Genomic DNA, 13,718 nt, shown 5'->3' with positions numbered 1-13,718 from the left:
AGCTTTGTCACAAAAAAGTCGTGTCATCTGCTAGTAAGGGAAATTTTGCTTCACGATCACTGTTGTTCTGAGTTGGTAACTTAACACCCTTTATATTTTTATCATGTCTAATTCTGCATGCTAGCATTTCAATGGCAAGTACGAACAGCAAAGCCGAAAGAGAGCAGCCTTGTCTTACACCACGATGTAAATTGAAAAAGCTGGAACACCAGCCTCTATACAAATATACAGCTTTGAATATCTGTATAAAGAGTTATCACCCACTGACAAAAGGACTGACCAAACTGTAAACGCCGTAACACTTCATCGATATACATCCAATTGACACTATCAAAGGCCTTTTCATAGTCGACAAAAATAATTGCGCTGTTGGCTTTATGTTTTCTAGACAGGTGGAAAATAAGACGGACGTTTTTCACCGATGTAACGCCCTTTTATGTACCCAGTTTGATCTCTGTGAATTAATGAAGGAAGGACACGTTTAAGCCGATTTGACAGTGCTTTGTAGCAATCTTATAGTCTGTATTAAGAAGACAAATCAGACGCCAATTGTTCTGATCTTCCTCTGTACCCTTTTTAAACAGAAGTGTAAGCACCCCGCGTTTTTGGGAAACAGACAGGGTTCCACTTTATTAGGCTTCATGAAAAGAAGATAAAAACAAGATCAGAAATATCTCTCCAAATAAAACGATAAAACTCGGCTGTTAAGCCATCAGAACAAGGGAACTTGTTGTTGGCAATGCTACCAAGTGCTGTAAAACATTATTTCTCCAATAATTCACCTTCACACATGTTTCTCTGGTTTTCTGTCAAATGTTGCACAGGTGTATCACCTAGAAACTCATTTAAATCCATCCCTTTATCATTTGACTTGTACAAATAAAATTGTTTTTGCCCATCAAGAATCTGCTCAGAGTCAGTGACGTAATTACCATCTGGTGTATAAAGCGCCTTCATCTCTTTTTTCATTGCATTGGACTTTTCCAAACTCAAAAAATACTTTGTGTTTTTTGCACCTTTTTCAATCCATGCTGCTTTTGAGCGTAATTGCGTACCTTCTGCTTGTAAAATACATAACTCCTCCAAACGCTGTTTGATTGATCCATAGCATTGGATATTTGCATCTGAAGGCACACGAATCATGTTTTGTTCAGCCGATGAGAGTTGTTTTTCTAATTCTGGAACAAGCTGATTATTATTCTTTGTAACATCATGTTAATTGTAAACTCCTTGATGTCTTTTTTGATCAGATCCCATCTCTGTTAGGCATTGATGTCGGTGTATTTATCTTTGTATGACTTAGGACATTTCGAATGCCATCAACATATTTTTGTTTGCTAAGTAAGTAATTATTAGACTTCCAAGTACCAGGACCTCTGTCATCTTTAACAATGTCAATTTCCAAGAAAACAGACATATGGTCCGTTTTTACTGCTGGTCTAATTTCAACTCTTTTTGTGACTTTTACAAGACTTTTAGAAGAAAAAAATCTCGTCTACTATGAATTGGACTTGGCTGTAGCCGCCTCCAGGTAAATTGCTTAAGAGTTGTGCATACATTATCATTTATTCACCGATTAAAAGCAGTGGACACGTAATTATCCATTATGTATTCTTCGAAAAAATTTCATGTCGGTTTCGAGTATCACGTTTTCAATATAGATTGTGTCTGATCGTTCCCTTACATTGTAACAATCAGAGAGAGAGAGAGAGAGAGAGAGAGAGAGAGAGAGAGAGAGAGAGAGAGAGAGAGAGAGAGAGAGAGAGAGAGAGAGAGAGAGAATTCTTTGCGCATGATCATCGTCAGCCTTGTTCTGATCGATCTTGTCAATACAACTCATGCCTATGCTGTAAAATGTCCTATTCTCAAGTCAAAACTGTTCTGGTAATATGAACAATATTGCCAATATTAGAGTGCTCACGACATGCAAGGAAACCTTACAACGAGGTTCAAAAGTTCAAAGGTTACATCAATTACCATATGAATACTGAAAAGAGGATGTGGAGTACTAGTAATCGACAAAAAGTCAACCTCAGCTCAGTATTGTCCTAGTGTTCGTGTTTCGCCTTGACTCCAAATTTGTCTGGCTTTATCGCAAAGGAACGCGCGCCACTTTGAAGGAGTACGAGGCTGAAAATGACGTGCCTGAAATCGAAGAAAGTTTGGAAATTTGAAAAGGTATGCATGCCCTGCTTCTGTTGTCGGTCAAAATTCTTAATCTTACCAGTCGAAACCTTACTGATTATCTCCCCCTTAGTAAAGAAACACAGACTATTTAGTATACATGATAATTCACATGGGCATAGACGAGCAGGGCTGGTGACTAAAACACTGTCATTTTTTAATTCGTTATATTTTACTGGCTCAGAAATGCCTTCTGGTCGGTCATCAAAACCAAGGAAGTAAACTAGCGTAAATGTTTGAATGACGCAAATTCCGGTCTAGAGTTGGATTTACGCTATCTCTTATTTAGAGCATAATACTGCAGATTCTTTGTAGTTTCTCAATACATCACAAACAACAATTACACACGCAAAAGATTGATTTTACTCTTATAACCAAATTGTAGAAGAACGAACCGCATGGATATTTAGAATACTGATATATGCCAACTGGCTAAAATTACGAAACAGGAAGTTTTAAAGACTGCGATAAGGTAGTATGCCGTACCCGGAAATTTTGAACGGTTACGTATGTGTACTTCCGCATTGCGACGTACGCCCTCTGTATGCTCTCTGTATTTACGTCTCGTTTATAATCAAGCCGACGGGTGGGAACAGGAAATCATGGCAACCAGGCTATGTGAAATGTATATTTTGTTTAGAAACTCACATTAAACCGTAGGGTTTTGGCTAGGTCGGCGGCGATTTAAATACGTGGTAAGAGTGTCGATGAGTTCGATTTTCAAGAGAGGGCGGTTGTAGCATTAGTCTAGCCTGGAAGATTTTCCCTCTTTTGGACAAACTTTTTTCACCAAAAATTACTCATCAGACAGTTTTGATATGTGGTATGCTTCTTCACAAGCTAAAAGGTTGCTCAAATTAATGTATTCAAATTCTGATGAAATCTGCAATTTTGTATTTTTGGGACATTTTTTGGGCATTTTTTGTTATTTTTGGTCAAGAAATTTGTTCCTCAAAAAGTACTTGTCTGGTAGCTTTGATATCTACTATACAGGTTTCTACGGTACATCTTAATATGATACAGATAAATTAGGATGAAATTTGCAATTTTGTATTTTTGGGCTTTTTTGCGATTTTGGTTGAAAACTTTTTTCTCAAAAAGAACAAAAAGAACTACTTTTGATATTTAGTAGACATGTTTGATATTTAGTAGACATGTCTCTACCGATGATATTAATTTAATCTGTTCAAATATGATAACGAATCGTCAATTACATATTCTTGCAGCTATAATTTTCTGTTACCAATGATGTTAATGTTCTCTGTGTGCCTTTATTATTATGAAAACTAAAATTGAACGCTCGAACAAAATTTGATTATTTTCACTACCAACGCAGGGCAGACATTACAGTGAAATATTTCAGCTGAGTTTAACGGCAACTTATTACACAGGGTATTTTTTCCCATAGCGTTCCACAGGAACGTGGCTCAAGGTTCATGATAGGTTTTGTTATAATAGCCCAAATGAATAATGTATCGGCCTATTAAGCCATGTTGCAAAGGTAAAAAACTTTCCAAATCTGTATCATATGTGCTGTTGCAATTGAAACTTGAAATAAATATCAGGTACTGCATGTATTATTCTCTAATTTATCTTACCGTGATACAGATCCACCATGGAGTAAAAAAAGTCACGTTGTGTAAAGTATCATTCATGTACAAGGTATATGCTTATGTCATGTCTCACAGCTTGCATCCATTTTCAGCAATATCATACCGAGAGACTGCTGTCGCAAGTGTGCTGGTGAAGTTTGTATACACTTGCCTAGACAGGGGGTTACAAAGACACATGAACTTGTCTGTACTGACTTTAGAGAATGAAAACATTTTGAAAATTACCTTTATTATCCTGAATGCTATTTTTACAGGACCATAGATCGGTCGGACTACTGTTCATTTTGTTTTGAACGTCTTAATCATCATATCTGAGAAATCCTTGAGTAATTTTCATATTTGTTGCAATGATCAATGTGGTAAATGTCTACTGACAATTCATTTTCGTTTCTTTACTTTAATCGATTTTAACTTGCTTATTAAGGACGTCTCAGGAAAATTAACGTCATGATAGCATATCTAAACATATAACAAGTATATACTTTTACATGACATTGTAATGTACTCATCTTCAACCAGCTACCGGCTACATTGATAAGCCATTAGTTAAATGTTGTCGGCTATTCTTAGGACTATGTCACATACTGCACGTTTGTTAATCTTAAAGGGACATAGTCGGCCATTTTTCATGAATTTTGTTCGGTACAAGATACCACTTATGTTGTTTGACATGTCGAAAGATACTGAATGGATGGGTTACCTATATTCGATCACGGTTTTAGACAAATTGAATGAAACCATCGTGAAAATGAATAATATTCATGACCATTAATTCACTTTCGCAATAAAATCGGTTTTTGATTTACAAAAATTGTAATTCACTATACATGGTAGTCTATATGAAACTATCAATATTTTTATCCAATACTAAATCTGCTTATTTTTGTCCTCTTGATTAATCATATTCATGTACTTTGTTAGATAAGGTGGTTACACATCGATGTGTGTAATACATTGAATTTTGGAATTTCACTGAAATATTTATTCACTATACATGGTAGTCTATGATGAACTTTGAATTACTTTTTTCCAATACTAAAATAGTTAAATCTGTGTGTATTTATGTGCTTTCGATTAGTCACATTAATTACGTATACTTCTATGATGAAACTTTGAATTATTTTTCCGATACTAAAGTAGTGACATCGGTTTATTTCTGTACTCTTAGTCACATTAATGCACATGATTAGACTAGGGTGTTACAAATGGATGTGCGTACAAGAAATTGAATTTTGGAATTTCACCGAAATGTTGATGCGCTATACATGGTAGTCTATGAGAGAACTATTAATTTTTTGCCAATATAAAACATAAAACTGACAATATTTTGTATTTATAGGCATTCGATAATTGATATACACTTTGTGATCTTTCCCATACGTTTTTGTCTCTTGTCTTTCATTAGTTTTAACTGTTCAAGGTGTTTAATGTAGGATATCACTGCATCTTCTTTGCTTATGAAGCTTGTCGATAATGTGTATATATTTAAAGAACGATGTATTTCGTCGGCAATTTCCTATTCAGGAAATATCAAGCGGGAATTCAAAGGCTTAGCGGTAAAAGCATCTTTCGTCAAAAGTGACTCTCCCCTAAGATATGTTTACAAAAAAGCGACCTCATCCTTGCACCGTTTTCTAAAAAGTGACCCTCCATAATTCCCCGGCCACCCCCTGGTAATTACTGAAGGCTCGCTAAGGATGAGCGAAATTGCTGTATTGTGTTACATTTTCAAGAATGTGTCACGATTGTTCATGCTGCATCTCTACTGTAGCGTTCAGTAAGCCGATTGCCTGCTCGTGCCCGTACGCTGCCTAAACAGAATAAGATGAAGAACTCCCATTCAAATACCTTGCTGAGAATAGGTTTTCGTAGGAATTGGCAGATGAGGGAAATCAGCTAGGCTTGTTTCAACTCCGCCTGGTGATAGTTTGCCTTTTCTGTATAGATAAAGTGGCTAATGTTAACCATCATTATCTTTGCTCTCTAAATGTAAAAGTTATATTAAAATTATTATTAGATTGCGTGGGTCATTTAAAATTTTAGACTTTTTTCCTGGGATACTTTAAAAACAGAATCCTTTTCTTCATTTCCTTTGCTCCATGCATGAAAGAGTAGACCGACAGTTGTGTAATTGTCAGCGGGATGGAAATTGTATTATTGTTCTCAGCGGAGATCTCTAAAAAATGGGTTATCATGGAAGGGAGACAGTTGAAATCGTACATAGTGGGGATATGGCAGTATGCGGTTTTATTTTATTTAGAGAGCTTCATACAGAATTTTTATACAGGGGCTGATAGGGGTAAAATATTGTTTTGCTGGAGGCAAACATTTTTTAATCATAAAGGGAGGTTAGTTGTTAATGGTAAGTACAATTCTCTCCACATTTCCAACTTGAACAATGTCCAAAAATATTATAGAGTAGCATTTTACATATAACGACATCCATAATTCCATTAGGCTGTCTCTGTGTACTTCTGTTTTGTACATTTTCATTGAAATATGCGTTTTTTTCAGGATACCTGTTTTCAACAATGTTTTTACAACAAGGAAGTGGCATTGGCTGTCGAACTGCTTACCAAAGCAATTGTGATTTTATCAATATCAATAAGTTCTGCATCACCTTCTTCAAGCAATGACGTCACTAGTCCTTTGTTGACGGGACCGGATGATCCGCACGGCTGTCTACTGTTGGAAATACCCACAGGAGACAGGTATATCATTGATTCAATATTCAGAAGTATTGCGATGGTGATATACAAGTTTTGCGTTTTGCAGATATGATGTACCTCTAGCGAAATACTCATGGTTACACTCGTCGATACATTATTTCAAGTCTTGTCATATAAATCGAAGGAGTTTTCGCATATTCGATGAAGAGATAAGATAATTGAAGGATGAATTCGTTAAGTAATGCCTGGCCACATTATTTCCCATTTTCAGACTATTTACGTGCTGCGATGGGTACTACAAGGACAAGTCTCTCAATATAACAGAGAACTGTATTGGTAGGTTTCATTTTATGTCTCTCTTTCATTTTCTACATCTGTTGTAGACTTCTGTAAGTTTACATATACAAATGTACCATCACGATGCCCAAATATCAAGATTGGACCACATCGCTTAACATGTGTGTAATTTGCTGTCATAGTCCCTGCCTTCACTCCCGACTCTGTATCTTTCTTTTTTCGACTATTGTTGTCTGCAGAATGTCCTGACGGCCTCTATGGCTCTTTTGTCAGAAGAATTGTACATGTGAAAATGGCGGGACATGTGACAAACGTGATGGATCTTGTATTTGTCCCGGACACTATTTTGGAGAAAACTGTCAATTTCCGTGTAATTGTGAAAACGATGCAACCTGTTGTCTGACGGCATGTGTTCCTGTACAAATGGCTTTTACGGTACGCGTTGCGAATTCAAGTGTTCATGTCCTCCAAATACGATATGTAACAGTCTAACTGGAGAATGTGTTTGTCAAGATGGTTTCTTTGGACCTTCATGTTTACCTTGTAACTGCTCGATAAACGAAAGATGCGACCTGTTCGATGGCCGTTGCTCCTGTAAGCCGGGCTACTATGGTTACGGTTGTGAAAAGAGATGCTTTGTGTTTAATGGTGCTACTTGCACTAATGAAGATGGGACAGATTGCAAATGTTCACTAGGTTGGATAGGGTCTGATTGTACCGTGTGCGACACAACCGCAAATGAAGAAACATTCTGTGATGATAGATGCCTTCGTTGTTACAATGGAGACACGTGCATAGTGTCTAATCGTGACTGTTTGTGCACGCCTGGTTGGCTAGGTGACAGATGTGATCAAAAGTGTGATGAAGGTTACTATGGAACTAATTGTTCACATGTATGTGAATGTGTGCACGGTAACTGCAATCACATGACTGGCACATGTCAATGCAAGAACGGATGAACCGGTCATTATTGTGAACAACCCTGTCCTGACAATTGTATACTCTGTAAGGATAATACCTGCACGTCATGTAAGCCTGGGTGGACTGGCGTTAATTGTACGAATCCATGCAGATATGGTTTCTATGGCAATGGCTGTAAAAGACAATGTCCCGAGTGCTATTGTACCAAACCTGTAATCATATTTCTGGTAACTGTCGTAACATAGACAGGTGAGCACATATATTTCCGTTGAATTACCTTTCGGAATAATTCTGCATCTCATAGATACAAATTTCTAAAGAGAATGGTGTCGACTTAAACCACCAGGAATGATACTATCATTGCCTCGATGGCAAAGTCAAAAGAGTGATTCGTCTTGTTTTTGAAGATAGGAAATATGGTTACTTAAGTTGAAAGTATTTACTTACTTTTTGTAAAGATGTTTTAATTATCTCTTTTAGTAATCCAACCCACACTCAAATTATTTGTACTCTGCACCGTATTGGTCCAAAATGTGTAACTAAGAGCAATAATTTACAAGAAACAAAGTGACTAAAAGGTATCATGTACTACTGAAAATGTTAACTAAGGGGACTTATCTAAGTTATATCGTAAATGTATATCCTAAAACAAAGTTTCAAATGGCCACCATAGTTTCGCTGCATTGAAACCGTTTCTTTGAATTTGATTATCTGAGGTAACAGACAGTTCATTAAAAAATTGGTTTCATGCGAAATAGCACAGCATTTGATACTAATGTTCTCGCTGTTCTCTCTATTAATAAAATTTGTCAAACACGTTAGATGTGAAAACGGTGGTAAATGCATAGAAAATTATTTTAAATGTGACTGTCCTGATGAATGGATTGGTCCTCTCTGTAATATCTCCGTGAATGTAAAGGTAACCGAGCCAGGTAACAATATTTCATACTGACATAAAATATATGTATTTGAAATATATGTTGCTGATTTAGATTTGCAATTAAAAATTCTTTCAAACAACATTTTTGATGTTAGTCTTCAAAGAAGTCGACTTTGCTGGTACGTATGATGCGAATTTTTGATGTTCTGCTAAAATATGTAATGGCTGGTAGATTCCGTAGTAATGAGTAAATTTTCATAAAATATTTTACAATTCTATAACAGCGACTAATGGAACGGGGGATGTTCTAGTTCACGAGAATGAGAATGCGTTGATAGCGGCATTAATTCATTTATAATACTAGTACATATAAAGTTTATTTTCGACAGCAATACTGATGGAGGAAAGAGTCATATCGGGAGTACAACATAATTGGTATTTTTCTAAATCAAAAACTCAAACTAGCTTTCTGTTGACTCAACTCGAGTCGTTGAATATAAAGACGCCGCGTACAAAAAAACTATTGTGCAAATTGCTGCTGACAGCCTACAAATAATGTGATATTGTATTTATTATTTTAGCTGATTACTACATTGGCGATGGCAATCAAACGGCACTTCCCTTGGAGGATGGTTTTGGAGGTAATCAGAACAAAAAGCAGGAAAGGTCCGTTCTAATCGCTGTGCTGATTGCTGTCGTTGCTGCTATTACCGCTGTGACCATACTCATAGCAACTGTCGTTCTCTCTCTCAAAAAGAAAAGAGGAAAGAGGTAAGAATGGGCTTATTTTATGCTTTAAGATAGTTGATAATTTCTTACGGGAAAAGATGTTAAAAATAACACAAAGTAGAAACACACTAAGAATACAAAATAGCAAATATTAACATGATATATACGATTATCGGTCTTGCACTTCCGAATGGCAATGTACCCTTGAATCCGTGAAAAGGTCTATCGGGTAGCAGTACACTGTGACATTTATGTGGATTCAAAAGGTCACATGTAAACGGTGTCTTAACATATTATTTGGTTAATATTTTACGTCGGAGCTATCGATATTACATGCTGGATGTATTTTTGAGAAAAAGGCTAAGCAAATGCATCTTTGCATTTCATTGTGTTTGAAGATACAATAATTCACTACAGGAAACAGAATCTTTTAAAAGGTGCTAATAGGCACAAAATGTCAGTGAACATGTATAAGTATTAAAATGTGATTTACGGGAACATGTTTAGAGAATATCTAAAGCATTTTATACAAAATGTTTCTGCCTTGTGCGGGATCGAATTACAGAAGTAGGCAATACAAAGAAAGTTCCCTAGAAATCCTCTTCCTGAAAAAATACTTTGCTGTTTATTTTAGTCTTATATCCTTCGTCACCAAAGACAAGCGGTCACCAAGTTATTACACGTTCGGTTATTGCTCTGAGTCATACGATACGCCTACGTTTAGCACTATGTGAGGAGTACAATCTTGACTGACAAGATCCATAGACAATTGAAAGCCAACATACGCATGGACAGAGAGCGTTCTCAGTATGTGCACCCTTACTATGGAATGATTTGCCATTTGAAATTAAGACTGCCAGAAGTGTAGATAGTTTTAAGCGCAATTTGAAAACCCATCTTTTTACTCAGTTTTATGTGTAATTTTCTGTTTTAAGTTTCTTGTGTGGTTGTACTTTTTAAATTATTTTATCCAGCAATGTACAATGCACTGAGACGTACATGTAGTGCATTTTAAACAATTTTTTAATAACAATCAATAATATGTATCAAAATACTTATCGAAATATTATTGACATAAAACAGGTTATTCGCTAAATTGTTTGTGTCGTTAATAACTTGTCTAAATCTCTTGTTGTGTTTGCACATTTAGAAATGCTAATAAAACTGTCGAGGAAACGAACGCATCGGAGGAATCGAAATTCTTGGATACATCGGACGATCAGGCAAGGACTAATAATGAAATTGATACACCAGAGTCATCTCAACAGCCACATTCCAACGGCCATCAAGAAACTATCTACGCAGTGATCGTTGATGACGAAACGGATGTCAACCCGTATGACATCCCAATGAACATTGACACAAGGTCACCCCAGATCGGCGAAACTGGGATGACGAATTTTGAAACTGAAAATGGAGAAATCGACGATTCAATGACAACTACTGACAAAATGGATGACAATCCGTACGATATTCCAACGAACATTGAGGTAGGATCACCGCCACTTAGCAATCTACAGAGAATTACAGCAGATCTTAAGCATGGGAGAAACGAAAGAATTTTCGCAGCGACCGATGACACGCAACAATTCATCGACGACGGACGAATTCAACGAAGGCCCGTATGCCATAGTTCCACTTTCCGGCCTTCATTTTGATGTTGGAACAGACGTAGCAGATAATGGGTATGATAAATTAGACGGACTTCGGTATTCCAAGAGTCAGAAGCAAAATAATTCCAATGTCAAGGCAAAGAATGGTGTTGAGTTTCAGAGTTTACCTGAGTAACATGATACAGGATATGATTGCTTAACAAATAGTCAGAATTGCGAAAGAGTCCATGTGTTTACCTAGCACTGTTGAAACAGGGTACGATGAATTAGCAAAAGTCTCAAAATAAAGAAAAACATGTTAGTCAAATGCCAGCAACCAAAGAGATACCAACTATGCAATTTTCAAGGAGATATCAAAAATTGAGAAGTAAAAATTACACGCAAATTGGAACTAGACAAGCTGTGATAATCACGAAATAGCAGCGATTGAAGGTAACTTTGCGAAACATGACGTTTAGCAAGACTGACGAGGCTGGACCTACACTGAACAGATTTATAATTTAAATTTAATTAACATTATATGACTTACACGCCATCTACAACAGTTATGGATTAGCAAAACCTGCTAATACGAATATTTCAGTCTCTTACATGACAGCTACCCGATCACTAATAATCGAACACAAAGCATTTCAATATTCAGAATGTTGTATTCACAACGTCAGACCATTTGCGAGTAGGTGATACCACTCTCTTAAAGTTCGAAAAACAAAATTCAAAAAGTGAGCCCAGGTTCAAATAAATGAAGTGAACAGAAACAGGCTGAAATCTTAGTTATTTGTACAATATATAATCATGAAGCAACTTACAGCTCCAATGTATGGTGTATATGTTTCACAGCTCCTTAGATACTGCAGAGCTTGCGAGTCATGATGATTTCCCAGACGATATGCCTCATTGGCTTTTAAGTTAGTGAGACAGGGCTTCTCGGAAAGTAGACTTGCAAGATCTTTTAAGAAATTCTATGGTAGATATGGGGACATGGTTTCCAAATATGACACAACTGTTATGCAAATGATGCGTGACAGTATTCCCAACTTTGACCTTATACGGTAGCTTCACTGAGTTGCCATTGATTTTGACACTTCAGGGCCATGCTTGACGGGTGTAGCATGCTAGCAGGGTACGCTTACCCATTCCGGACACCTGGTACCACCACTTATGATTGCATTCGTGGTTCAAGATGGTCCTTCATTATCTTGTAATTTTTTTCTTTTTGATATTTTATACTAAATGACATTGTAATTACTAACCCTGTATGGTTCGGATTATGAAATTTGCTTTGACGGCATATTACACCTTTGAATAGAATGATATCAAAATACCCATATCAGTTATTTTAGCTTGATTTAATGAAAAGATACATTTTGAATCAAGAATTTATATATATCATAATATCTTGTGAGTTCACAACCTTTTTACTTATTCCTCCTATTAGATTAGGAGACGGAGTATGTTTTAATTCCATCGAAAATCGACAGCATTTACTCGATCAGTATTTCTAAAAAATCTTTTCATATCCATGCACGCATGGTTTTTAAACTCGTGTGATTTTACTTTATCTTCAGTCTAACCCAGTTTATTATCAACATAGATAAGACAAGTTTCAAAGTTGTATTTATTACATAGGCAACTTTCCTAATGTGAATCTACATTACGTTGGATTTTTAGAACATTATTTTGGATTTTTTTCATGAGTCTTAGACAGTTTTTGACACAATATGTATGTGTCAATGTAGCCTAGATATTAGTAAGCGATATGAGCCTTTTTAGGCAATGGAATGATCCATAGTTCGTGATCCTTCGATCCCTAATGTATTGTAATTAAGAAGCAGTAAATATTGTAGTTAACGAATGATGGCGTTTCCTCAGCACAGCATTTCTACAATTTCGTATTGGCTTCACCAATAGTTGATTTAATCATTGATCATATCAATTCTAAGCTATGTCTTCTTACCATTGAACTTCTAAAGGTAGGGGAATTCTTCCCAGGAATCGAGTTTGTTTTAGTCTGCAAGAGGATTATGAAGGTGTCATAGCTTTTTATTTCCCATTGAAATTGTAATCTGGTCAATAAATTTCCTTACAAAACAATCTGTCGCCTTAACCATGCCTTTAATTTTGTTTTCTCAAATAATTATAAAATTGTTTTGATTGTAGACCATACTGTTGCTTCCCTTACTGTAATCGACTCACCTAAGTAAACAGTGACATATAAGATTTGTAAAAAAAACAAAACGTTAATGATAATACCTTCTGACATAATGCCACAGGACGCTTCTGTTATTTCAATTTCCATCAAGGCAAGGAGAAAGAATTGGCACCACTTTTTCACTCTTTATTCTAGATCATATTTGTGCTTTTCTACGAAAATGTATCATGAATTAAGTTTCAACTATATAAGTAAACTAAGGAGAATCTTAAGAGACTATATTTGTTAACCTGCATGACAACGAGTTGCATAAATAAGTAGTGAGACAAATCGTTACGATTTACATTTGTTTCAAAGAGCATACCTGGAAACGGAATTAGTTGATGTTCCTTTTTACCGTGCTATAAATTACTCATCAGTATTTCTTGGTAACGTCACAGTATCCTCCTCCTCCTCCTCCTCCTCCTCCTCCTCCTCATCATCATCATCATCATCAACATTTTAATGTCATATTTAAGTTTAAAGTGACATAATACAATCCAAATTCCGCAGAATACATTCTTTACAATAAGGAGCTACGAATACAAGTATGCGCTAGTCTAGTCTGATCCTATGAACTTTTACGTACATTCCATTATCAAATGCCATTATGGGCCGCTG

General features: G+C 36.2%; 1 protein-coding gene across 1 annotated transcript; it reads left to right on the top strand.

Moving 5' to 3' along the window:
* The first annotated feature begins 2,033 nt into the window (after positions 1 to 2,033).
* On the top strand, positions 2,034 to 12,995 carry LOC139124801 (uncharacterized). The gene is made up of 7 exons (XM_070690910.1): positions 2,034 to 2,178; positions 6,312 to 6,508; positions 6,738 to 6,802; positions 7,003 to 7,933; positions 8,507 to 8,616; positions 9,146 to 9,335; positions 10,444 to 12,995. The coding sequence occupies exons 4-7, from the start codon at positions 7,869 to 7,871 to the stop codon at positions 10,949 to 10,951; spliced, it is 873 nt and encodes a 290-aa protein (XP_070547011.1). The 5' UTR covers positions 2,034 to 2,178; positions 6,312 to 6,508; positions 6,738 to 6,802; positions 7,003 to 7,868; the 3' UTR covers positions 10,952 to 12,995.
* Positions 12,996 to 13,718: the final 723 nt, after the last annotated feature.

Source organism: Ptychodera flava (genome assembly GCF_041260155.1).
Source record: "Ptychodera flava strain L36383 chromosome 23 unlocalized genomic scaffold, AS_Pfla_20210202 Scaffold_24__1_contigs__length_23054250_pilon, whole genome shotgun sequence".
Classification (NCBI taxonomy): Eukaryota; Metazoa; Hemichordata; class Enteropneusta; family Ptychoderidae; genus Ptychodera; species Ptychodera flava.
The sequence above is the reverse complement of the archived record's forward strand: the minus strand, read 5'-3'. Positions and strand labels throughout refer to the sequence as shown.